The 25,372-nt window shown below is 53.8% G+C and overlaps 1 protein-coding gene, 1 long non-coding RNA gene and 1 pseudogene across 10 annotated transcripts in view; 2 read left to right on the top strand and 1 right to left on the bottom strand.

Annotated features, from left to right (window-relative positions):
• Window positions 1–20,844, bottom strand: part of ANKDD1B (ankyrin repeat and death domain containing 1B) — a 58,004-nt gene extending 37,160 nt beyond the window's left edge. For 4 of the 8 annotated variants that reach the window (XM_002723023.6, XM_070056293.2, XM_070056294.2 and 1 more), the window contains exons 1-5: window positions 17,315–17,472; window positions 8,178–8,281; window positions 5,797–5,895; window positions 717–815; window positions 527–631 (exon numbers count right to left, since the gene is read on the bottom strand). In XM_002723023.6, coding sequence (XP_002723069.3) covers window positions 527–631; window positions 717–815; window positions 5,797–5,895; window positions 8,178–8,281; window positions 17,315–17,378 — 471 coding nt within the window. In that variant the 5' untranslated portion in view covers window positions 17,379–17,472. Of the gene's footprint in view, window positions 1–526; window positions 632–716; window positions 816–5,796; window positions 5,896–8,177; window positions 8,282–17,314; window positions 17,473–18,231; window positions 18,266–20,747 lie in introns of those variants that run through there. The other 4 variants (XM_008251117.5, XM_089312875.1, XM_089312876.1 and 1 more) reach the window with 4 other exon arrangements.
• A 732-nt stretch (window positions 20,845–21,576) lies between these two features.
• LOC149122214 (uncharacterized) lies at window positions 21,577–22,662 on the top strand. Its single transcript, XR_016220313.1, has 2 exons — window positions 21,577–21,712; window positions 22,450–22,662. It is a non-coding gene; the product is annotated as an uncharacterized LOC149122214 (long non-coding RNA).
• A 72-nt stretch (window positions 22,663–22,734) lies between these two features.
• LOC138849166 (chromobox protein homolog 1 pseudogene) lies at window positions 22,735–24,807 on the top strand (annotated as a pseudogene). The gene is made up of 2 exons (XR_016220907.1): window positions 22,735–22,860; window positions 23,898–24,807. The product of XR_016220907.1 is annotated as a chromobox protein homolog 1 pseudogene (transcript).
• Window positions 24,808–25,372: the final 565 nt, after the last annotated feature.

Raw genomic sequence — 25,372 nt, 5'->3', positions numbered from 1 at the left:
GTGTACCACACAGTTTCCTATGTCACCTGTATCCCAGGGTGTGCTACATCAGGAGTATCTCACAGTTTCCTATGTCACCTGTATCCCAGGGTGTGCTACATCAGGTGTACCACACAGTTTCCTTTGTCACCTGTATCCCAAGGTGTATTACATCAGGTGTACCTCACTGTTTCCTACATTATGTGTATCCCCCTTTGCCATACACTGCTGTTGCCCAGTAAGTATCATCTTATGAGAATCTCTTTCTGATGTTTGTGTTGTTACCGAGGGTGACAATTTCCACTTCTCCAAAGAAGAAAATTCTTTGCATTTTGACTACAGAGACTCCAGTAAACAATGAAAGTTCCTACCTGTAGCTGATCTCCTCTCCCTTACATCGCCCCACTTGGCTCTGGTAACTTCTCAAATGGTCTCTGGGGCCCACCACCCACTGCCCACATAAGCTGTGAGTTCCATAACCTCCCTGGGGTAAGAAGAATGTGAAATTGAGGGAGGAGGGTGACTGTCACACCGCCAAAAAACACACCTTGTCAGCCTGGTTCAAGTCCGAGAGATGCAGATCCTGAATGAGGTACTCCACAACCGGCACGTTATTGCTCTGAGCTGCGAAGTGGAGAGCATTCATCCCGTCCTGCAGTCATCCAGAAGCCGTGAGCTTCTTCACTGTGACCTGGAACCCCCCTCCTGCAGGGGTGTAGGGGTGACCACACACCCACCTGAGTCGTGGCTCTTTGATCTGCTCCAGCTCTCACCAGCATGAGCGTGGTCTCCAGGCTTCCAGACCAAGCTGCAAGGTGCATCACCGTCAGGCCATGCTTCCCGGGGGAGAGAGAAGAGAACCTGTCAGTCAGGAGGCCATCCCCAGCTTAGCCAACAGAGACCAAGTTAAGATTCAACTGTGAAAATCAAGAAGAGAGAATTAAATATAGAGCAAAAGCGTTCGTTAACTTCCATGGAGGAAATGAGTACGTGTAGTGAATAGTTCAGGAAGAGGTGGTTTGCCGCCTGGAAGGAAAAATGGGATGCTGCGTAGCACAGCACTCGTGCGAGAGTGAACACTACATGGCACTGAGTTCATCTGAAAGCACACAAACAGCAAGTGTCTTAGAACAAGCTCTAGACCGTAATGTGCATTCTCAATCCAGAGTTACAAGAGGAAAGACATAGCAAACAAAGCCAACAAGCCATAAATGTTTAAATGTATCATTAACAAGCAGCAATAATTCTCTAACACGTGAAGCACTTGAAAAATTCAACAAGAAAGTGACAAGTAAACCAATAGAAAATATTTACAGAAAAGTCCTCTGGGAAGGTACGAGGCAGAAGGAAGCCACGGCTGTTTAAGCCATCTAGCAGTCTCTGCCAAAGTTTAAAATACAGCATCCCACCTGGGAATCCATCCTCTGAAGTTATATATCTGAGGATGTTAATTATAGCAAGAAAACCAGGAACCAGGAATATGTCTGTCGATGTGAGAATGTTAAATAAATGATGAAGTAGTTATACCCTATCACACAGCCACTAAAAATAATTAATTGGAGCTATAATAATGGACTTGGAAAGACTTCCATGAGCTTTGCTAAATATGGAAAAAAGATGGAGAGAAAACATGTCATCCTATTCTTTATTAAAGAAGAGATGAAGAAAAGCTTTGTGTGTGTGCACACATTTCCAACTATCTCCATGGTATCAGTAGCCAGGTAGATACATCAGTACAGACAAGGCTACTGATCATAGGAAAGCACAGAAATGAACACACACAACAGAGGCCGGTGCTGTGGTGTAGTGGGTAAAGCCGCCGCCCACATACAGCGCCGGCATCCCATATGGGTGCTGGTTCAAGTCCTGGCTACTCCACTTCCTATCCAGCTCTCTGCTATGGCCTGAGAGAGCAGTATAAAATGGCCCAAGTCCTTGGGCCCCTGTACCCATGTGGGAGACCAGGAAGAAGCTCCTGGCTCCTGGCTTCGGGCTTCAGACTGGTGCAGCTCCAGCCACTGTGGCCATCTGGGGAGTGAACCAGCAGATAGAAGACCTCTCTCTCTCTCTCTCTCTCTCTCTCTCTCTCTCTCTTTCTCCCTCCTTCCCTCCCTCCCTCCCTCTCTATAACTCTACCTTTCAAATACATAAATAAATGTTAAACACACACACACACACACAGAGCTCAGGTGTCAGATGTCATCACTAGGTGGTATCCAAAAAGAAGACCAGGAAAGGCAAGTAATTTAAAAAGAGATCCCATTTATGCAGAAGCTAACTTTAAAGTATTCCTTGCACACCCATGTACACAACATGTCGCAGAGGTTCAGATCAGGAGGGATGCACTGGGCATTTGTGTGCGAGCTGAGCACAAAAGACGCGGGCAGCACAGCATGGCTGTGGGTGGGTGGTGCTGGAGAGGTGAGCTGGGAGATCGGATCAGGGCCCTGGGCTCCACGCCTCAGCCACGGTGGAGAGGTGCTGGAGAGGTGAGCTGGGAGATCGGAGCAGGGCCCTGGGCTCCACGCCTCAGCCACGGTGGAGAGGTGCTGGAGAGGTGAGCTGGGAGATCGGAGCAGGGCCCTGGGCTCCACGCCTCAGCCACGGTGGAGAGGTGAGCTGGGAAATTGGAGCAAGGCCCTGGGCTCCACGCCTCAGCCATGGTGAGCTCCACGCCTCAGCCACGGTGGGCTCCACGCCTCAGCCACGGTGGAGAGGTGAGCTGGGAGATCGGAGCAGGGCCCTGGGCTCCACGCCTCAGCCACGGTGGGCCCCACACCTCAGCCATGGTGGGCTCCACACCTCAGCCATGGTGGGCTCCACACCTCAGCCACGGTGGAGAGCAGGCCCCAGGCTCTGGCGGAAGAGGCCCTGACTCTGACCTGTCCCCCTCCTGTGAGGCACTTGACTGTCTCAGCCTGGGCCTCTGCAGCCGTGCCTGCTTTCCTGACCCTGCGTCCCCATCAACACTAATCACACCTCCTTGCAAGCAGCTGCCCAAGGGGCGCCCTGCCCACATGGCTCCTGCCTCTCTAGATGAGCTGTGTCTGCCTCTCGGTAAACCAGGTAGGCGGGAATGCTGCTCAGCACTCCCGAGTCTGCGTTCAAATCTGGTCATGGAAGAGACCAGGGTAGGAGGTGTTCACGGACAACGTACATTATGAGAAAACAATACAAAGCTCTCAAGGCATTTTTGCACCAAAATATGAGGGTAGTTCAAAAAGTTCATGGAAAAATGAATTTAAAAGGTAAGTATATTTAGTGCCAAAAAAGTGCAATCCATGTTTTCTTTCTTTTTTTTAACACTGCATTTCCACACGCTTTTCTGAAACACCTGTTGGGACAGGCATGCATCCTGGTTTCATAGGAGCTCCATTTCTCCGACAGGTCACTCATAATTTAAAGCACTCAGAATTAAAAATTCTAAGCACTGAGCCTAAAATCGAGAAGCTGGGAATTCCAGCTGCAGACAACCTGAGTCTGAAACCACAAGCACAGAGCAGGGCGTCACTGCTCCAAGCAACACCCCGGAGCCTTCCCAAAGCCAAGTCTTCCGACGAAGCCAGCGCACCGGGGACTGCCGAGCAAGCTGTGGGTCACGACCACACCTGCCTCACCACGAGTCGCAGTGAGTGAAGTCCTGGCAGTCGCTGACAGCCTGCCCTCCCTGCCTGAATGGTCACGTGGGGCCACGGCTCCTCCTCGGGACACACACGCTTGAGGAGCTTCCCCAGGGCAAGCAGCTCCCAGAGCAGATGCTTGTCGGTGACCTCTGAGCTCCACCTGCACCCCCTGCCCCGGATCCTTTAGTCATTGGGAGAAGGAGCCTCAGTTCACCCGGTCTCTCTCTCCTGCAGGCCATGTGGGTGATCCCTAGCGTGCAATGCCTTGCACAGCTCTCATCAGCTACAGACATCGGCTACAGACATCGGCTACAGACATCGGCTATAGACATCGGCTACAGACCGCCCCTGAGAGCTGGGACTGTGTCTTTCTCCTGTGCTTCCCACACACAATTACCTGGTGACTTTTTTTTTTAAGATTACTTATTATTTGAAAGGCAGAGGTACAGAGAGAGAAGAAGGAGAGAAAGAATCTTCTATACACTATACACTGGTTCACAAGCCAGGAACTTCTTCCAAATCTCCCAGGTGGGTGCAGGGGCCCAAGCACTCGGGCTAGCCTCCACTGCTTTCCCAGGCACATCAGCAGGGAGCTGGATCAGAGCAGCCGAGACTCGAACTGCCTTCAGGAACCATGGTCCTGTGGTTGATGCAGAAACAGAACTTCAGAGCAAGGCTCCTGCCTCCTTCTGCTACTGGGGTACTCACAGTGAGGGGCTTTCCCCAGCAGGCTCCTCAGAGAAGGTGGGAAACGGGGGGTCCTAGGGCTGGGGCTGACCTTAGTGTGGATAGTGGGTCTCTGGAGTCAGAATCCTGCCTCCTGGGGCCAGCGCAGTGGCTCACTTGGTTAATCCTCCGCCTGCGGCACCTGCATCCCATATGGGCACCGGGTTCTAGTCCCGGTTGCTCCTCTTCCAGTCCAGCTCTCTGCTATGGTCTGGGACAGCAGTGGAGGATGGCCCAGGTGCTTGGGCCCCTGCACCTGCATGGGAGACCAGGAAGAAGCACCTGGCCCCTGGCTTTGGATCGGCACAGCACTGGCCATGGCAGACATTTGGGGAGTGAACCAATGGAAGGAAGACCTTTCTCTCTATCTCTCTCTCTTTCACTGTCTACAACTCTACCTGTCAAATAAAAAAAAGAAAGGAAGGAAGAAAGAATCCTGCCTGCTGTCTGTTTCAGGCAGGACGGGCCATCTCGCTGTGCCTCAGCCGCCTCACCTCTACACCAGGTGTTATATACACAGCTCCAGTCCTCATGTGAAACACTTGGGTCCAGGAGTGTTTGGATTCTGGATCCCTCAGATTTTGGAGTATTTGCATACATGTGTGAGATATCTTGTGGGGTAAGACTCAGGTCTAAAAATGAAGTTCGGGGGGCCGAGACTGTGGTGCAGCAGGTTGATGCCCTGGCCTGAAGTGCCGGCATCCCACATGGGCGCCAGTTCTAGTCCTGGCTGCTCCTCTTCCGATCCAGCTCTCTGCTATGGTGTGGGAAAGCAGTAGAAGATGGACCACGTCCTTGGGCCTCTGCACCCACATGGGAAACCTGGAAGAAGCTCCTGGCTTCTGGCTTCGGATCCGCACAGCTCCAGCCATTGCTGTCATCTGGGGAGTGAACCACTGGATGGAAGACCTCTCTCTCTCTCAACCTCTCCTCTCTCTGCGTAACTCTGACTTTCAAATAAATAAATAAACCTTTAAAAATGAAGTTCGGATCTGTTTTGTAACACTCTACCCATGTACCTGGAAGGTGATTTTACATAGATTGTGCACCTGTATGTTGGCCAGGGATAGGATTTTCCGCATGCAGTGTCAGCACTCAGAGGCTCTCAGGGATGCTCAGCCAGGAACACTCACACAGCTGGGCACAACGTTAATAAGTATGCCAGGCACACAGCATTTATTACCAGAGTTCACAGGGGAAAAAATCAAGATCTAACATCCCTGGGGCCAGTCAGCTTCTGTCCTCCTCTCCCCGGATTCCACTCTGGGGATCCTCTCATGGCTACTGGCCACCAGGTCATTACAGGAAAGTCAGTAACTGGCCAAGTTCCACAGGTAGTGGTAACAGAATCCTGCGAGCACAGCACACATACACTCTGTTGAAGAGCCCTCTCCCAGGCAGACATGGGGAGGGGCAGGAGAATCAGAGCGCCAGGTGCAAGCCCCTGTCCAGAAGGAGGCGAGCTTACCTTGTCTGCGATGTCCACCCTGGCCTTGTGAGTCAGCAAGAAGTCCACGGCCAACAAGTGGTTCCGACCAACAGCGAAGTGCAGAGCTGTGCGGTTCATCTGAGGAACAGAAAGCTGGCCTGGTCATCAGTCATCGGTTAGCCCGTCAGGACTCCGGCTGCTCCAACAGCAGTCATTTTCCATCGCGTATTTGCAGTTGGGCTATGTTACAGCACTCTGGGTTCCCCTAGAGCTGTGAGGACAATGCCCAGCAGAACCCACTGGGGGTGGTGGCAGCCCCCCACAGCCGATGCCCTCGGCACACCCTGCCCTCTGCAACAGGAGGCTGTGAGGCTGTGTCACATGCGTTATTATGACTTCCTTTCCTAGAATATATCAATGCATAACAAAAATTCTCCTTTATGTTGAATCCATTCATGTTCTTTCTTCTATGATTTGTTAGACCCTGAATTTCAGTGAAATAAACTGTTTTGGAAAGAGGGAGGGGAGAACACAGACCCTGAGACAGGCAGACACTGAGACAAATCCGTGAATTCTGTTGCTACACAGGGACGCTGCACGTGGCTCCTGCACGCGTCTCCGATCACGGCTGCTTTGCCTGCAAGTCACATGCGCGTCCTGTTTCCAGACTCCGGACAACGCCTGTACTCCCAAAGAAGGTGCCTGGCATGGATTTCCATTCTTTGTTCCATATAAACAATCACAAAAATATGAGAATTGTTTAAATATTTGATTTCTTAAGCTGCTGATGAGATCTGTTTGACAAAACATGAGTCAGCCTGCCACTGAGCCCCGTCTAGGGCTCTGCTCTGTGGAAGCTGGGTTCACAGTCTCCCCTGCAAACTTCACTCATCAGTAAGTGTGCAAGCCAAAGAGCAGCCAAGATGACTCAGCAAAGCCACCCACCTGCTTAAGATCCACCACAGGGGCCGACAAGACGCTACGTAAGACGCCCAAACCCAATATTGGAACACTGAGTTCAAGTGCCAGCTCTGCTTCGGATCCAGCTTCCTAACACGCTCCTGGAAAGGGGACAGGCGGAGAGCCTGGCTCTGGCTGGTGCAGGCAGCCCGGAGTGAAAACAGCAGAGGGAAGTTCTTTCTCTCTCTCTCTCTCTCTCCCTTTCAAATAAATAAAGGGGGGGGGGGGTAAGAAAGAAAGCCGGGTCTTTGAAAGTAGTGTTGTAGTTTCAAAAGCACACGGATCTGTGTCTCTGAAGGTCATGACTACAGAGATTCGCTGTCAAACTGGGAACGCCGGGGTCATTGTTCAAATGCAGGAGAGAGTCTCCAGTGTGCTTTCTCAGTCATTTCACGCTTCTGCATCCACCTTTCTGACATTTTAAGCTTTGCCCTGGAATGACAGCATGTCCTGGGTCACCTGGCTCATGGGCAGAGTGGCAGGAGACTGGGGAACCCCCAGCCAAGACGATACCCACTTGTTCCTGTTTGTAGCAAACCGTTGTCAGGCTCACTGTGGACCTCCTTACAACCTGTGATAGAGACTGTGCCACGTGGGTGGCAGGACCCGAGCACTTGAGCCATCACCCACTGCCTCCCAGGGTGAGGAGCAGTAGGAAGCGGGGATTGGAGGCAGAGCTGGGACGTGAACCCAGGCACTTTGACAGGGGATGTGGGCATCCCAAGTGGCATCTTAATCACTGCCCCAAATGCCCGCCATAGGCAGAGGCTCAACTCTCCATGGTTAAAATGTGTTATTTTCATACTGCAAGTTGTGTGACCACGGGACACAGCGCCACAGAAGGGCCTGGACGTGCAGGAGGCTAAGCTGACCTTTCCCTCAGTGTGAAATTCACCTTGCACCCCTGCACAAATCACCGCACGCAGCTGACACAGCACTCACACTGCTCCTTTGAGGGGCGGCAGAAGCCCTCACAGACCCCATGGCAGGCAAAGCATGGCAGGTGCACCTCTGCCCTGAGCCCGGCAGGGGGAGCTAGGTGTCAGCGGCAGCCCCGTTGCTCCACACACATGCGCTGTTTCAAATGCAGTGAAATGAAAATCCACACACTCCCTTGCATTTTAAATTTGGAAAAACCTAACCACAAAGGACACCACTGGCCAGAGACGTCACTCGGACTGTGCAGCAAGAGATACCTGCCTTCCCAGATGTGTGAGGCCAGGAACAGGCAGGGCCATGATCCTGAACTAGGTTCCACCACCCCACCCCCTGACTTTCCACAGATGTGTGTAAAACCCTGTGCACAGCCCCCAGAGTCTGCTCCGTGGCTGGATCCCACTGGTGGGACCACCAACAGGCCATGCCCTCGTCTCTGCCACACACCCGTTCTCACTGTTCTTGCAGGCGACCTGCGCACCCCCAGCCCACTTGGAGACCTGCCGTTTGCGGCCTCCACTCACACTGTCAACAGCATTAATGTTAACCTTCTTCTTGAACAGCTTCTGCATCAGATCCAGATCGTTGCCTCTGGCCGCATCCTGGAAGCATCTCTCGTCGGGCAGCACTGGAAGAGAGCAAGCCCAGCTGGCACAGGAGCTGAGGCCCAAGAGAAAGCCCCAGGACGCGGGAACCACTGGCTGGGCCTTCCAGTCTGCCCTTGAGAGGGCAGCTGGGCCCCAGCACTTCACAAAGCTGCCCTGTCAAGATCCACTTCTGCTGCTCCGACTGCTTCCACGTCCTTCAAGTGTCCTGGTCCCAAACGAAATCTTATTCACAAGGCCCACCCGGAAGGCAGCAATGTGGTGTCTGGCTTGGGGTGGAATGGGGGAGGCACTCCCTTCCCAGGGGTTGCTGTTGGTGAAAATGTATGTGAGATTCACTGGGGCAGAGGCCCACAGGTCAGCCCACAGTGATAAAGCTGCCACCTACAGCACTGCACAGACGCCACCCGTACAGGGACCAAGCCCTAAAATGCAGCCCATCCCATAAATACACAAAGGCTGAGACTTGCAGGAAAGGTCACACCCACTGCAAACACTGCCCGTCACGCACAAACACGCACTCCCGCAGCTGCCTGCCCTTGGTAAGGAGCAGAGAACAGCCCGGGATTTACTGAGGCTTCTGTCATGCAGAGGACCTGGAGGGCTCTCGGGACGGCCCCAACACAGGGGCAAAATCAGATGGTGCCTGCCTCACAGCAGCCATTTCCACAAGGAGGGGTGCCTGGGCACTTTTAAAAGATTTATTTATTTATTTATTTGAAAGGTAGAGTTACAGAGAGAGAGAGACAGAGAGAGAGAGAGAGAATCTTCCATCTGCTGGTTCACTCCCCAGTTGGCTGCAACAGCTGGATCTGAGCTGATCTGGAGCCAGGAGCCAGGAGCTTCTTCCAGGCCTCCCATGTGGGTGCAGGGGCCCAAGGACTGGGCCATCTTCCACTGCTTTCCCAGGCCGTTAGCAGTGGAGTTGCGGGGACTCAAAACAGGGCCCGTGGGGAAGCCAGTGCAGCAGGTAGAGCCTTAACCCACGGTGCCACAGCGTCGGCCCCACTGGGCAGGTTTGTAGCTATGCTGCTGAGTGGTTTCCTAAGACTTATTGGCCATGCAGCTCCTCCACAGGAGAGGGTGTGGGGGCGGGGCCGTGTCCCCCACAGTCACAGTGCCGCCCCACACCCCCGCAGCTGTGAACATCAGACCTTAACGTAAAGGCAGCGTGAGGTCTGATGTGAGCTGAGGGCTGCTTCTGCAGGAGAGACAAGTGCAGCGCAGACACAGAGCAAAGGCCATGGGGGACGCCGGCTACACAAAGAAACCAGCCCTGTCCACCGGTTCTTGGCCTCAGCCCCTGGAACTGGGAGAAGACGCATTTCTGTAGTTCCGTGTCTCTGGGCCACTTTCATAAGGCAGTCCCAGCAAACTGACACGGGCTTCCAAGTCCCTTCCAGCACCTGGAATCCTCTTTCTACTCCTGTTCTTGCCACCACCGGGGTGACATCACCACTGCTGAGGACACTAAGCCCGACGTCGGCCTCTCAGTTCCCTGTCTCATTCACACCCAACACCTGTCCCCACCTGGCCTCAGCCACCCAGTCAAGGGGCACACTCTCAGTCAACACCGGAACTCCACGCCACCTGAAATCTTCACTTAAAATATCCAGCTTTCCCACCCATTCAGCTCACCTGCTCCAGTTCTCCAGGTCCAGGAGTTCTGCTCCCTACGCAGCCCTCAGCTCACCCTCCTGACATCCAGTCCTCACTGTGCGGTGTAGACACTGCCCCAACCATCCAGTCCTCCCCGTGCTGTGTAGACAATGCCCCTTACCATCCAGCCCTCCCCGTGCTGTGTAGACACTGCCCCTGACCATCCAGTCCTCACTGTGCAGTGTAGACACTACGCCTGACCATCCAGTCCTCCCCGTGCTGTGTAGACACTGCCATCCTGACCATCGAGTCATCACTGTGCGGTGTAGACACTGCCCCTGACCATCCAGTCTTCACTGTGCTGTGTAGACACTGCCATCCTGACCATCTAGTCCTCGGCATGCTGTGTAGACACTGCCATCCTGACCATCCAGTCCTCACCATGCTGTGTAGACACTGCCATCCTGACCATCCAGCCCTCCCCATGCTGTGTAGACACTGCCCCTGACCATCCAGTCCTCCCTATGCTGTGTAGACACTGCCATCCTGACCATCCAGCCCTCACCGTGCTGTGTAGACACTGCCATCCTGACCATCCAGCCCTCCCCGTACTGTATAGACACTGCCCCTGACCATCCAGTCCTCCCCGTGCTGTGTAGACACTGCCATCCTGACCATCCAGTCCTCACTGTGCGGTGTAGACACTGCCCCTGACCATCCAGTCCTCCCTGTGCTGTGTAGACACTGCCATCCTGACCATCCAGCCCTCACCATGCTGTGTAGACACTGCCATCCTGACCATCTAGTCCTCCGCATGCTATGTAGACACTGCCCCTGACCATCCAGTCCTCCCCATACTGTGTAGACACTGCCCCTGACCATCCAGTCCTCCCTGTGCTGTGTAGACACTGCCATCCTGACCATCCAGCCCTCACCGTGCTGTGTAGACACTGCCATCCTGACCATCCAGCCCTCCCCGTACTGTGTAGACACTGCCCCTGACCATCCAGTCCTCCCCGTGCTGTGTGGACACTACCCTCACCATGCAGTCCTCCCCATGCTGTGTAGACACTGCCATCCTGACCATCCAGTCCTCCCGGTGCTGTGTAGATACTGCTGTCCTGACCATCCAGTCCTCCCCATACTGTGTAGACACTGCCCCTGACCATCCAGTCCTCCCCGTGCTGTGTAGACACTGCCCCTGAGTATCCAGTCCTCCCCGTGCTGTGTAGACACCGCCATCCTGACCATCCAGCCCTCACCGTGCTGTGTAGACACTGCCCCTGACCATCCAGTCCTCCCCGTGCTGTGTAGACACTGCCCCTGACCATCCAGTCTTCCCGGTGCTGTGTAGACACTGCCCCTGACCATCCAGTCTTCCCGGTGCTGTGTAGATACTGCCCCTGACCATCCAGTCCTCCCCATACTGTGTAGACACTGCCCCTGACCATCCAGTCCTCCCCATACTGTGTAGACACCGCCATCCTGACCATCCAGCCCTCCCCGTACTGTGTAGACACTGCCCCTGACCATCCAGTCCCCCCCGTGCTGTGTAGACACTGCCCCTGACCATCCAGTCCTCCCGGTGCTGTGTAGATATTGCTGTCCTGCCATCCAGTCCTCCCCATACTGTGTAGACACTGCCCCTGACCATGCAGTCCTCCCTGTGCTGTGTAGACACTGCCCCTGACCATCCAGGGCTCCGCATGCTGTGTAGACACTGCCCCTGAGCATTCAGTCCTCCCCGTGCTGTGTAGATACTGCCCCTGACCATCCAGTCCTCCCCATGCTGTGCAGACACTGCCCCTGACCATCCAGTCCTCCCCGTGCTGTGTAGACACTGCTGTCCTGATCATCCAGTCCTCCCCGTGCTGTGTAGACACTGCCATCCTGACCATCCAGTCCTCCCCATGCTGTGTAGACTCTGCAATCCTGACCATCCAGTCCTCCCCGTTCTGTGTAGACACTGCCCCTGACCATCCAGCCCTCACCGTGCTGTGTAGACACTGCCATCCTGACCATCCAGTCCTCCCCGTGCTGTGTAGACACTGCCCCTCACCATGCAGTCCTCCCGTGTTGTGTAGACACTGCCCCTGACCATCCAGCCCTCACCATGCTGTGTAGACACTGCCATCCTGACCATCCAGTCCTCACCGTGCTGTGTACACACTGCCCCGACCATCCAGTCCTCCCCATACTGTGTAGACACTGCCATCCTGACCATCCAGTCCTCCCCGTGCTGTGTAGACACTGCCATCCTGACCATCCAGTCCTCACTGTGCGGTGTAGACACTGCCCCTGACCATGCAGTCCTCCCTGTGCTGTGTAGACACTGCCATCCTGACCATCCAGCCCTCACCATGCTGTGTAGACACTGCCATCCTGACCATCTAGTCCTCCGCATGCTATGTAGACACTGCCCCTGACCATCCAGTCCTCCCTGTGCTGTGTAGACACTGCCATCCTGACCATCCAGCCCTCACCGTGCTGTGTAGACACTGCCATCCTGACCATCCAGCCCTCCCCGTACTGTGTAGACACTGCCCCTGACCATCCAGTCCTCCCCGTGCTGTGTAGACACTGCCATCCTGACCATCCAGTCCTCCCCGTGCTGTGTAGACACTGCCCCTGACCATCCAGTCTTCCCGGTGCTGTGTAGATACTGCCCCTGACCATCCAGTCCTCCCCATACTGTGTAGACACTGCCCCTGACCATCCAGTCCTCCTCATGCTGTGTGGACATTACCCTCACCATGCAGTCCTCCCCATGCTGTGTAGACACTGCCATACTGACCATCCAGTCCTCCCGGTGCTGTGTAGATACTGCTGTCCTGACCATCCAGTCCTCCCCATACTGTGTAGACACTGCCCCTGACCATCCAGTCCTCCCCGTGCTGTGTAGACACTGCCATCCTGACCATCCAGCCCTCCCCGTGCTGTGTAGACACTGCCATCCTGACCATCCAGTCCTCCCCACACAGTGTCCTCCAGCTCACATCCCCTCCTCATCGCGGCCTCCCCACCCCACGTCACCGGCTGACCTGCTCTGGTCAGCAGGCTCCCTGCTTCATTACTGTACCCAGATCAGGTTCCCTGTAAATCCCAGGACACGGTGATACTCCTGGCCAGGGCCTTCTGGCTGCACGGTGGCATCTGGAAGGCCTCCCATAGCTCACCAGCCTGACCTTCCACTCAGCCAGTGCCACCAGCATCCACTCACCCACGGACCTGAGAGCGCTAGGACGCTGTGAATAACTGTTGGCACACTGCACACTGTTGGCATGCTGCACGGACGGGGTGGCGGTGTCCATACCCAATTCCAAAGAATTGCCAAGAGGGCTTGCAGGCCTAGGATTATCAGATCTTCCCATCAAAAATAATTCTTGGACTACAGGTTAAAAAGCAAATCTCGGCCGGCGCCGTGGCTCACTAGGGTAACCCTCCACCTTGCGGTGCCAGCACACCGGGTTCTAGTCCCGGTCGGGGCACCGGATTCTTTCCCTGTTGCCCCTCTTCCAGGCCAGCTCTCTGCTGTGGCCCGGGAGTGCAGTGGAGGATGGCCCAAGTACTTGGGCCCTGCACCCACATGGGAGACCAGGAGAAGCACCTGGCTCCTGCCTTCGGATCAGCGCGGTGCACCGGCCGCAGCGTGCCGGCTGTGGCGCCCATTGGAGGGTGAACCAACGGCAAAGGAAGACCTTTCTCTCTGTCTCTCTCTCTCTCACTATCCACTCTGTCAAAAAAAAAAAAAAAAAGAAAAAGAAAATCTCAAAGGAAATTTAAAGTATTTTGAAAAAATAAACTACATCAAAATGTGTGAGATGAAGTTAAAACATGATTAGAGGAAAATTTACAGCATTAAATAATTTCAAAAGAAAAGAACAAAGGCCTCAAATTAAGAAACTAATTTCCTACTTTAAGAGAGGCAAAAAGGGAAAAGCAAAATAAACCCAAAGCATCAGACAGGAGAAAAATCGCAAAAGTAAAAGCGGTAACCAATGAAATTGAAAACCACAAAACAACACAAAAGGTCAGCAAAACCAGAAGCTGGTTCTATGGGGACATCGCTAAATCACAACCTGTAGCCACCGTGACCGTGAGGAAAGAGAGCAGATGCAAATGGCCAACGCTAGGAATGAAACAGCACGCGTCTCTGCAGTGCCCTGACGTGAAAAAGATGACAGGGGACTTCCATGACCAACGCCACCCACACAAATTCAACAATTCCACAAAACCACAAACCACCAGAATTCACTCAAGATTGTACACATAATCTGCGTGACCCTGTAGTAATTAAGAAAATTAAATTTTTAGCTTAAAATATTCCAAAAATAAATTTCCAAGGTCATATGGCTTCACTGGTGAATTTTACGAAATGTTTACAGGTAAACAGCAACTGGACCCCATCCCTGACGGAACACGGCGGGGGTAGGGGGAGGTCAAAGCCGTTGTAAGGGTAGAAAGCTAAAAGCCAATATCCCCGTGAACATAGCGTGCAGAACTCCTCCAAGTTATCAAACCACACCCAGTGACAAATACAAAGTCAATCACACCTTGACCAGGCGGGGCTCAGCCTGAGGGTGCAGGGCTGGCTCAGCCTGACAATCAGTTATGTAATCATGCATATCAACAGCCTACAGAAGAAAAAACACGTGATCTTATCAATGACATGGAAGAAGCATTCAGAAAAACATAATATCCATTCAAGAATAAGAAAACAAAAAGACACACAGCTGTCTGCAGACTGTGCCTGGTGAGGGAGTTGAGGAAGAACTGACAGCTAGAGACCCACTCGTCCTGGAGTGCGCGTGCTTCTGCAGCTAAGACGAGTGAGCGGCTGCGCTGTGGCACAGTAGAGTAAGCCTCCCCCTGCAGCACCAGCATCCCACATGGGTGCCAGTTCGTGTTCCAATTGCTCCTTTTCCAATCCAGCCCTCTGCTTCTGGCCTGGGAAAGCAGTGGAAGATGGCCCAAGCGTGTGGGCTCCTGCACTCACAAGGGAGACCTGGAAGAAGCTCCTGGCTCCTGGCTTCGGATCAGATCAACTCCAGTTGTTGCCATTTGGGGAGTGAACCAGCAGATGGAAGACCTTTCTCTCTCTGTCTTTCCCTCTCTCTGTAATTTTGCCTCTCAAATAAATAAATCTTAAAAACAAGCAAACAAAAAACACAAGCCCAAGAGCAGAGCTCAGCACTCTCAGCTCTCCCATAAAATACTGTGCTGAAAGTCCTAGCTGGTGAGACGAGACAGTCAAAGCATTAAGGCAGCTAGGTAGCGAGCAGCCTCCGAGTTTAACAGAAGTTCTAAAACAAAGTTACATGCAATGGAGCGAGGAAACACATCCTGAGAGCAGGGCCCAGCCCCTGTCTGTCTCCCCCAGCCAAGGCGCCCTTGCCTGGCCTTCAGCAAAAGGAATTCACTGACCTGAGGGAGCGGTACAGCTGGTCCAACAAGGTTAGAATCACTGCACTGAAGGAGTCATTTGCTTCTCCAGCTAAGAACTTCGATGGCCAGTACTGTCCAGTGGGGTTTGTTTAGGGAATCCCACATCCAAACTCCCAACACACACACTCCCCAGGATGGGGAGGAGGGGAGAAGAAAGGGGAACCCACGTTGGGTCCATAAAAAGCCCAGTCTGAACGCAGCTGGGCTCTCAGCCCTTACTGAGCCGCCTGCCTGGTCCATCAGGTGCTGGCATTTTTGTCTCTTCACTTCTTCCCATAGAATTCTTTACTAACAGTGCTCTCATACGCTTGTCATCAGCCACAAACTGTCATCGATAGAACAGGTTCCCAGGGTTCAGGTCAGCGGTTATAAAAGCAGAAGAAAGACACCGGACCTGGAAAAGCCCAAGGCCTCTGCTCTGGTTGCAGACTACTTGCTTACAGAGTCCAGAGAAAGGCGCAGAACAACTCCTGGAGGTGACCAGCAAGTCCAGCAAAGCTACAGGACATAAGGCCAGGACGTAACTGTCAGTCATGTTTCTAGATGCCAGCTAAAAAACAAATGAAAACCAAGATTTAAAACATAATGCTTGGGAGGGGTTGGTGCTGTGGCACAGTGGGTTAAGCTGCCATTGGCAGCGCTGACATCCCATACTGGTGCCATTCAAGTCCTCCCTGCTCCACTTCTGATCCAGCTCCCTGCTAATGGGCCTGGGAAAGCAGCAGAGGATGGCCAAATCCCTGTGCCCCTGCACCCATGGGGGAGACCTTGAAGATGCTCCTGTCTCCTAGCTTGGGCCTGGCACAGCCCCAGCCATTATGGACATTTGGGGAGTGACCCCCCAGTGGATCGAAGATCTTTATCTGTTTTTCTCCCCCTCTCTCTGGAACTCTGCCTTTCAAATAAATAAATAATTTAAAAAAAATCAATGCTGATCACAGTAAAAAAATTTTGCCTATGTATCCAACAAGACATGTAGTTTCCACATACAAAAAAAAAGAAGAAAAGAAGAAAGAAAGAAAGAAAGAAAGAAAGAAAGAAAGAAAGAAAGAAAGAAAGGAAGAAAGAAAGGAAGGAAGAAAGAAAGGAAGGAAGAAAGGAAGGAAGAAAGGAAGGAAGAAAGGAAGGAAGGAAGAAAGGAAGGAAGAAAGAAAGGAAGGAAGAAAGGAAGGTAGAAAGGAAGGAAGAAAGGAAGGAAGGAAGGAAGGAAGAAAGGAAGGAAGGAAGGAAGGAAGGAAGGAAGAAAGGAAGGAAGGAAGGAAGAAAGGAAGGAAGGAAGAAAGGAAGGAAGGAAGAAAGGAAGGAAGGAAGAAAGAAAGGAAGGAAGAAAGAAAGGAAGGAAGAAAGAAAGGAAGGAAGAAAGAAAGGAAGGAAGGAAGAAAGGAAGAAAGGAAGAAAGGAAGAAAGGAAGAAAGGAAGGAAGGAAGGAAGGAAGGAAGGAAGGAAGGAAGGAAGGAAGGAAGGAAGGAAGGAAGGAAGGAAGGAAGAAATCAAAGACGACTAAAATGACCAGAAAGGTATTCCAAGCCCACAGACTAGCAGACTGTCAGGAGTCCCCGCAGTGCACTACGGGTCAGGTGCCAGCGAACATTCTGTCACTGCAGAGACGCGGATTCCAAAATCTTCGTGGAGAGGCAAAGAAACCAAAGTAGCCAGAGAAACCCACGGGTCTGCAGGCGGCGTGCACAGAGAAGTGCGATTTCAGTCCTCCAGGAGGCGCGCAGGCCTGCGCGCGCACCTGGCAGCGCCACGCGCAGGGGCCGCAGAGCGCTGGCCGGGCAGGACGCAGGGGGCGGCCGCGGGAAGCTCCAGCTTGCGGACGTCTCAATCATTTCCCTGGAGAGCCTCCTGCCTGGGGGAGTGCAGGCTCTCCTCCACGCACAGCCTGCGGCAGGGGCCGGGACTGCCCGAGGGCGGGAGACTGGGGCTGCGGTCCCGACGCACCTGCCCAACCGCGCGCCCGCCCCAGTGCCAGGAGGCGCCGACATCCCCGACCCCAGCCCAGGACTCACGGAACTCGGGGTCCGCGCCTGCAGCCTGCCGCTCCCGGGCCCGCCTCAGCCGCAGGCGGTGCATGGCCAGGCGCAGGCGCCGCGGCCCGTCCGTCCGTCCGTCCGTCCGCCTGCCTCTGCCTCTCTGGCTGCGGGCGGGACGTCTCGGCCCTGCCTGGATGGGTCCGCCCTAACCCTGAGCTTAACGCGCCCCGGTTCTGTGTAGTCTGCTTGGAGGGATCAGACATGGCTGCGACTTCAGTATTAAACCTTTTCTAGACGAGCCTACATAATTTTATTTTTAATAAAGTAAGACTTTTAATTTCCCACTTGATAAATATGAATTATTATCTTTTCTGGGTAATTCTTTTGAAACATGAAATAATTCAAAGCAAGTAAGTTTTGACCTCCAAAATAAACTCAATTATAAGAGGGAATCCAGTTTTCATTTTCATTTATTTTGAATTCTTTTAATCAATTTATAAAACGTTTCATTTTCATACAAATTATATAATTTCAGTGTTCATCTCAAACTCACAGGTTTTGAAATATTAAATCCAAACCAGTATGCTTCCATATCAGTGAAAACGGCCATATGTCGGGGCCGGTGCTGTGGCGTAGCGGGTAAAGCCTCCACCTGCAGTGCCTGATCCCATATGGACGCCGGTTCGTGTCCCAGCTGCTCCACTTCCAATCCAGTTCTCCGTTATGGCCTGGGAAAGCACTAGAAGATGGCTCAAGTGCTTGGGCCCCTGCACCCACGTGGGAGACTAGGAAGAAGCGCCTGGCTCCTGGCTTTGGATTGGCACAGCTCTGGCCACAGTGGCCACTTGGGGAGTAAACCAGCAAATGGAAGACCCTCTCTCTCTGCCTTTCCTTCTCTCTGTGTAACTCTGACTTTCAAATAACAAATATTTTTTAAAAAAAGACAAAATTACCTATTGTGTTGAGAACACCTCCCACAACGTCAGACTTTCCCTGGAAGACAAAATGAAATGAGCATATGGGGCTGATGCTTGCAATGGAGCCGGTGGGAGCGGCTGCATCCACTGTGGGAGCACAGGGGTTTGTTCGAGTCCTGGCCTCACTTCTGCCTGCTGGTGCACACCCTGGAAGGCCGCAGGTGCACAAGTGCCCCAGGCCCTGCCACCCCTGTGAGATCCAGCTCAAGCTCTTGGCTCCTGGCTTGGCCTGGTCCAGCCCTGGTTGTGAGTGACAGGGGAGTAAATCAATGAATGGAAGGTATTCTCTGTCTCTCTTTCTCCCCACGTATGTGTGTGCGCATGTATCTGCCTTTTAAAGAAAAACGAATTAAAAATACCAAATATGGTGAATTGAACAGAATGCAGAAATCAGTCTATGTACTAATACAGAAAGTAATAATATGTACATGGAAAAACAGGACATTAAATGATACGTATCTCTGTATAATATTATATTTACAGCCAAAATTCTGTAAATCAGAAGATGCACACAAAAAGAGAAATCTGCAGCGGAAACAGCATCCAACGGCAAGCAAGCCAACGACAGATCAGAAAGGTCTGCTCCAAGTAATTCACGCCACACAACCGCTTCCAAGTCTAACCAGGAAACGTAGTTACGCTAGAACCCTCTCGAACCCAGGAGAAAATGCATCGCTATGCTCCGTCTTCAGGGGTGTGGTGGGGCTCCCCCTGCCCCGCAGACACAAACCCCAAGGCGGTGTACTGTGGGAACTACAGCCTTGGAGGGACTACGTTCCCCGAGAGCCTGAACCAGCTGACAAGCAAGTATACTGTGGATCATATGTTCTTTTTCCTGTTTCACGCAGGTCAGTTCTGCCAGAAGCTCAATCCACACACACACACCCCAGCCCCTGGGCCCCACGTGCCCTCTCCTGGGCGAGTGAGCCGCTGGGGGCTCTGCTCAGGAATCCACAAAGCCGTGCAGTGTGGTCAAGGGCCTAATTGCTGGTGAGCGTCGCGACGGCATCACTGACTGTGCAACAGCGGGGCTGCGGCGTGTGCAGGCGCTGACTGCCGTTTCCTGGAATCGATCACGTACATCGCAGAAATGATCTATGCTACCACCACTTCCCCACTGACCCTGGACACAGTGCCGAGCATGGAGAACCTCCTTGTCTTGCTTTTACCACAGCGTGATACTGCGGAAGCACTGTTTTTGGCTACTCTGGAAGAAAAGCACGGGCTGGTCTGGAGCAGGGAAAACCGAGGGACTGTTTGCCGGTCAGTGCTCAGGTCAGAGGGCCTGAGCAACGCAATGGAAGGAAGGCTCTGCAGAGGGCACTCGGGAGCAGGGCCAGGCCCGGCGGACGAGGAGGCCGCACAAGGGCGTCCCCAGCGAGGACAGCAGAGGCCGCCTCTGACCGCCTGTCTCCTTGCACGCCCAGCCTCCGCACACCTGCTGCCACACAGCTCCTTCCTGCTTCACACCTGTGTCACGTGGCTGTCACCAACCTCGCACACACAGACCACGCTAACTCTAAAGTGAAAGCACTGCTGGTGGGGTGACCCGGATTTTATAAACGCTTCTCTCTCCTTTCCACACCAAAGCAGGTTTTAACTTTTTAAAAGAGGAAATGTCACTAATTTAAAAAGCTACTTCTAGTAATTTCATAGAATTTCTGCTATGATTACTTCTGAAATGTAGATTTGAAACATAAATATAAAATGCGCGGGCAACCTGTCACCCAGCACCTGATGGCGGCGGCGGCCTGGGTCACCCTCCTGGTCGCGGGACAGCGCACTGCACCGATGGCACCCGCGCGACTTGCGTGGGTCTCCCGGGTTTCCTCCGGGTCCGGCCCTATCGCCCAGACTCGGCCAGCTTCCGCTCCAGCCCGTGTCCCCTCAAGTCCGTGTGGCCAAGCACCGAAGACCAGTGAAGGGGGCAGGGTCCCGCCAGGGTGGCCGGACCGCCGGACAGGGTGCCCCCCGGGACCGCGCACCTCGCAGCCGGGCCTCAGGGCTGACGGACAGGGCAGGGTCCCCCCAGGACCGCCCGGGCCCGCGCAGGGGGGTCGGGGTCAGGGTCAGGGCCGGGCCTCAGGGCTGACGGACAGGGCAGGGTCCCCCCAGGACCGCCCGGGCCGCGCAGGGGGGTCGGGGTCAGGGTCAGGGCCGGGCCTCTCAGGGCTGATGGACAGGGCAAGGTCCCCCCAGGACCGCCCGGGCCCGCGCAGGGGGGTCGGGGTCAGGGCCGGGCCTCAGGGCTGACGGACAGGGCAGGGTCCCCCCAGGACCGCCCGGCCCGCGCAGCAGGGTCGGGGTCAGGGTCAGGGCCGGGCCTCAGGGCTGACGGACGGGGCAGGGGTCCCACACGCCCTCCGCTCTGGGAACTTCCGGACACGCTCCTTCCCTGAAATCCCGGAACCTGTCCCCACGGACTCCCGCGCGGCGGCCCTGCCCAGCTCTGCCGCCAGGGCGTTCCACCACACGCTCGCCGCCTCACGCACCGGCCCACGCCAGCTCCCACCGCGGCACCGCCGCCCCAGGAGCACTCGCGCCCGCCCTGCTGCGTAGGACGTCACTGCGCTCCGAGTCTGCGCCGGGGCCTGTGTACGCCCCGCCCCCCCTTGGGGCCTCCGCGCACGCGCAGAGCCAGCGCCCCGCCCCACACTCAGTCCCCCTGCGCACGCGCACAGCCGCTGCTGGTTCCCCTCCGTGTAAGTATTTCGGATGCAGCCTGCGCTCCGTGTGATCGCGGAAGGATGAGGTCTGCTGCACGGCGACCGATTACCGGAGCCATGCGAAGTGCGCTGTTAAAGAGATCCTGGAGTTGCAGAGAGGGCGACACAGCTACCGCGGAGTTAGGTCTGCAGCTGTCGCTCTGTTCTGCACACTGGTGGTGGCTTAGTGCAAACGCACGGCTGTCCTGAGCGCGCCACAGAGCCCAGGTCTCTCATCGTTACGCTGGCACGCGCTAACCCTCGACATTCACGTTAAGGGTGCAGTTCTGGGTCAGCTCAGCAGGCTCACGTGGCCCAAAGCCGGCTCCCTCCAAAGCGTGACCTCTGTCCAGGACCGGCCCCTTCCTGGGGAAGGCTTTGGAGCTCTTGGGGAGGGGGCGCTGCCGCCTTGGCGGTGTCTGAGCAGTTAGTCTGCTGGGAGATTTCTGCTAACAACATTGGAAGCCTGACCGTGGACCATGAGCTACCTCTGGGCTCTGCAGGACTCGGGCCCAGCCCGGGGTGGGGCAGGCGTTTGGTGTAGCGGGTGAAGTTGCCACACCGACATCCCATACGGGTGCTGGCTCATGCGCTGGCTGCTCCACTTCCAATCCAGCTCCCAGCTATTGGCCTGGGGACGCAGCAGATGGCCCAAGTGTTTGGACTTCTGCCACCCATGTCAGACCCAAATGAAGCTCCTGGCTTCGCCTTGGCTCAGCCCTTGCCTTTGCAGCCACTTGGGGGGTGAACCAGTAAGTGAAAGCCCTCTCCCTCTCTCTGTTAAATAAATAAGTCCTTGAAAAAAGAAAAGGCCCTGGACACCAGGGGGTGGGGCTCCCTGGGCAGCAGTATTTTGCATGTTGTCACTCATTTCCAGAGAACTGGGTGTGCACCACGTGACTCCACCAGCAGACACCTGCAGGCTGTGCCCAGGTGGTCCTGGATGTCACCCACGTGCATTTCCCCTCTGCTGACTTTAACTGCGCCCTTCTCACTGTCACCATCTCTAGCCGTGAACATTGCAGTGTTTCAGGGTCCTGCAAGTCCTTGCTAGGCCTCAGACTAGCCTTGGGGACTTCTGGCTTAGGATGATCATTTATTTTTCTCTGGATAGAGTTGTTTTGAAACATGCACCCAGAAAGAGGGCATGGGGCACAGTGGCTCAGCTGCTGCTCCAACGTCTGCATCCCATAACAGTGCCCAGTTGAGGTCCCTGTTCTGTGCTTCCAATCCCACTTCCTGCTCATGAGCCCCTGGGAGGAGCAGGTGATGGCTTGGGTCCCTGACACTCCCATGGGAGCCCTGGGCTGAGTTCTGGGCTTCAGCAGGCATTAGGGGAGTTAACAGCAAATGGAAGATCTCTGTCTCTCCGTACCTCTCCACCTTTCCAATAAAATGGCCACACACACACACACACACAGTCCACCCTGGGTATAGGGATTTGGCCAAGAAGTTATAATGCGAGTTAGGGCACCTTTGTTCCTTACAGGAAATATCTGGGTTCAATACCTGTCTCTGACTCCTGCCTCCAGCTTCCTGCTAATGTGGATCCTGGAGGTGGGGGAGACCTGAGCTGAGTTCCTACTTCCTGGCCTCTGTGAAGCCCAGCTCTGACTCATGAGCAGTTGGGGCGGGGGGTGGGGGAGTGAATCAGCAGAGGGGACTCTGTCTCCAAAATAAATTTTTAATATTAACAGGACAACAGCAGGCTTCATGTTGTTCTTACGGATACTCTTAAATGGTTTTGCCTGGTGCAGCAATGTGCTCATCCAAGATGACCAAGTTTCCAGGCTCCCTTTACGACGAGGATGCAACAAGATGGGAGGGAGAATTGCTGCTGGCCTTGCAGAACTCCTTGCGAGAGGCCCGGATGTGTCTGATTCCAGGAAGCTCCCTGAGAGTAGCCCAGAAGTGTCTGAGAGCTGCCCCTTTGTCCTTTGTCCCCCAGCTGGAACTCAATGTTGAAGTAGAAAGCCTTAAGTAGACTATTGAAAGCCCAAGGAAACTAGCGCCTTTGGACCTGCCCTTGAACCACTGCACCAACACCAGCCAACGAAGCTCACGTCCCATGAGAAACCTACAAGTGATTTCTCTTTAAAAGACCCAGCTTTGGGCCGGCGCCGCGGCTCAATAGGCTAATCCTCCGCCTGCGGCGCCAGCACACTGGGTTCTAGTCCTGGTCGGGGTGCCGGATTCTGTCCCAGTTGCCCCTCTTCCAGGCCAGCTCTCTGCTGTGGCCCGGGAGTGCAGTGGAGGATGGCCCAAGTCCTTGGGCCCTGCACCCCATGGGAGACCAGGAGAAACACCTGGCTCCTGGCTTCAGATCAGCACGGTGTGCCAGCGGCCATTGGAGGGTGAACCAACGGCAAAGGAAGAGCTTTCTCTATGTCTCTCTCTCTCTCTCACTGTCCACTCTGCCTGTCCAAAAAAAAAAAAAAAGGCCCATCTTTGGATCTCCATAACTCACAAATGACGTGAGATTCTGAACCAGACCTACAGAACTTAGTGCCTGAGGGGTCTGTGGGAAGCAGGGACAAAGCAGCCCAGGCTGGCAAACTAGTGGCCTGTTTGGTGCTGACAGGTGAAAACTGTGACACCGTTTTCCCTTAAACCACTCAAGTGTTGGGTGAGGCTGGTAAGGGAAGACGCGAGCAGAAAAACCTTTCTGTGAGCACTCTGCTGGCTGGGGTGGACCCCCGTCCCTGGGGCCTGCAGAGGAGCGGGAACCCCACCCTCTAGGGAATGTGCTTTCTGGCGTTCTTTTTACGTTTTACTGTGACATAGGCTGTGTGTGTGAGGTACTTCATTGTCTTTTAATCTTTGTATATGAATCCAAGTGTACAAAGTGTCTGTAGAGCTCAACACCCATGCAGCCACCAACCTGGACAGAAAGGCCTGCCAGGACCCGTGCTCTGTGCCACTGCCCTGCTCCCCCAGGCACCACTGCTGCCTTTGGCGATGAAAAAACACTGGGTTTTCAAGAAGAAAGTGGAGGAGGTGCTAGAAGAGGAGGAAGAGGAATATGTGGTGGAAAAAGTTCTTGACTGTCGAGTTGTAAAGGGCAAAGTGGAGTACCTCCTAAAGTGGAAAGGTTTCTCAGATGAAGACAATACGTGGGAACCAGAAGAGAATCTGGATTGCCCTGACCTCATTGCTGAGTTTCTGCAGTCACAGAAAACAGCACACGAGACAGATAAGTCAGAGGGAGGCAAGCGCAAAGCTGATTCTGTTTCTGAAGATAAGGGAGAAGAGAGCAAACCACAGAAGAAGAAAGAAGAGTCAGAAAAGCCACGAGGCTTTGCCCGGGGTTTGGAGCCGGAACGGATCATTGGAGCTACAGACTCAAGTGGAGAACTCATGTTCCTGATGAAATGGAAAAACTCTGATGAGGCCGACCTGGTCCCTGCCAAGGAAGCCAATGTCAAGTGCCCACAGGTTGTCATTTCCTTCTATGAGGAAAGGCTGACGTGGCACTCCTATCCCTCGGAGGATGACGACAAAAAAGATGACAAGAATTAAGTCTCTTGAGTACCAGCCCCGTCACATCCGACTGTGGGTTTCAAGTGAGGAGGGGAGAAGTTCTACTTGTCTTGACACCATAGAGGTGGCTTGAGAAGATGTCCTTTGAAGAGCCAGTATAGTTTCTGTGCCCTGCAGCAGCCCAAGTGCTTTAAGCTGTTCCAAGCTATGTAGTTCACACACCCATCCCAGTGGAGGGGAATGGGGAGAAGTGTTTCAAGGCAGCCCATTCTGTGCTTTGCTGAGAGAAGCAAAGGGCCTTCTATGAAGGACAAAACTTGCAGAATTGGGTGTGTGGGAGAACAAAAAGATACTGTAGGTCTTCAAAGAGCATCTCCACAACCCACAGCCTTCTTCCCAATAGTGTTAACTCTGCGTTTTTACAGCGTAGCATGTGTGTAGTTTTTGGCTATTACTGGTGTATTATTTAGGGGTGGGAGGGATGGGATAGGGAGAAAGGGAAATGGGTTGGATCATTTTGATTAAAATTTGGGGCTTGATTGGGGAAATGATGAAACAGTAGAGAGAACAACTAACTGAAGATTTGGTTCTATGTCCAGGATATTTTACCTTTTCAAAAAAATGTCATTGACACCATAAATGGGGACTGCGAGAGACTGTTTAAAAGCTGTGAATGCCTGAAACCTGTAAGCCAAGGTGTTCCCTGCCTGAGCTTAATGTCCCCCACAGAGAACTAAGCCAGTTCACAAGTTACCAAAGCTGCCGTTGTGGAGATGGAGACTGACTGGGGAGGGAGAATGTACACAGGCAGATAGAGCATTCTGTCTCAGAGGTGCTAATTCTTGAAATTAGACAAGAAGACCCTTTCTTTTCCAATTATGAAGTTGTATCAGCTTATCCATCCAAACCACTGGCTGAGGTATTGGAAGAGG

The sequence above is a fragment of the Oryctolagus cuniculus genome, chromosome 14 (assembly GCF_051225735.1).
Source record: "Oryctolagus cuniculus isolate XC-2025 breed Fujian yellow rabbit chromosome 14, ASM5122573v1, whole genome shotgun sequence".
Classification (NCBI taxonomy): domain Eukaryota; kingdom Metazoa; phylum Chordata; class Mammalia; order Lagomorpha; family Leporidae; genus Oryctolagus; species Oryctolagus cuniculus.
This window is presented reverse-complemented; position numbering and strand designations above follow the sequence as displayed.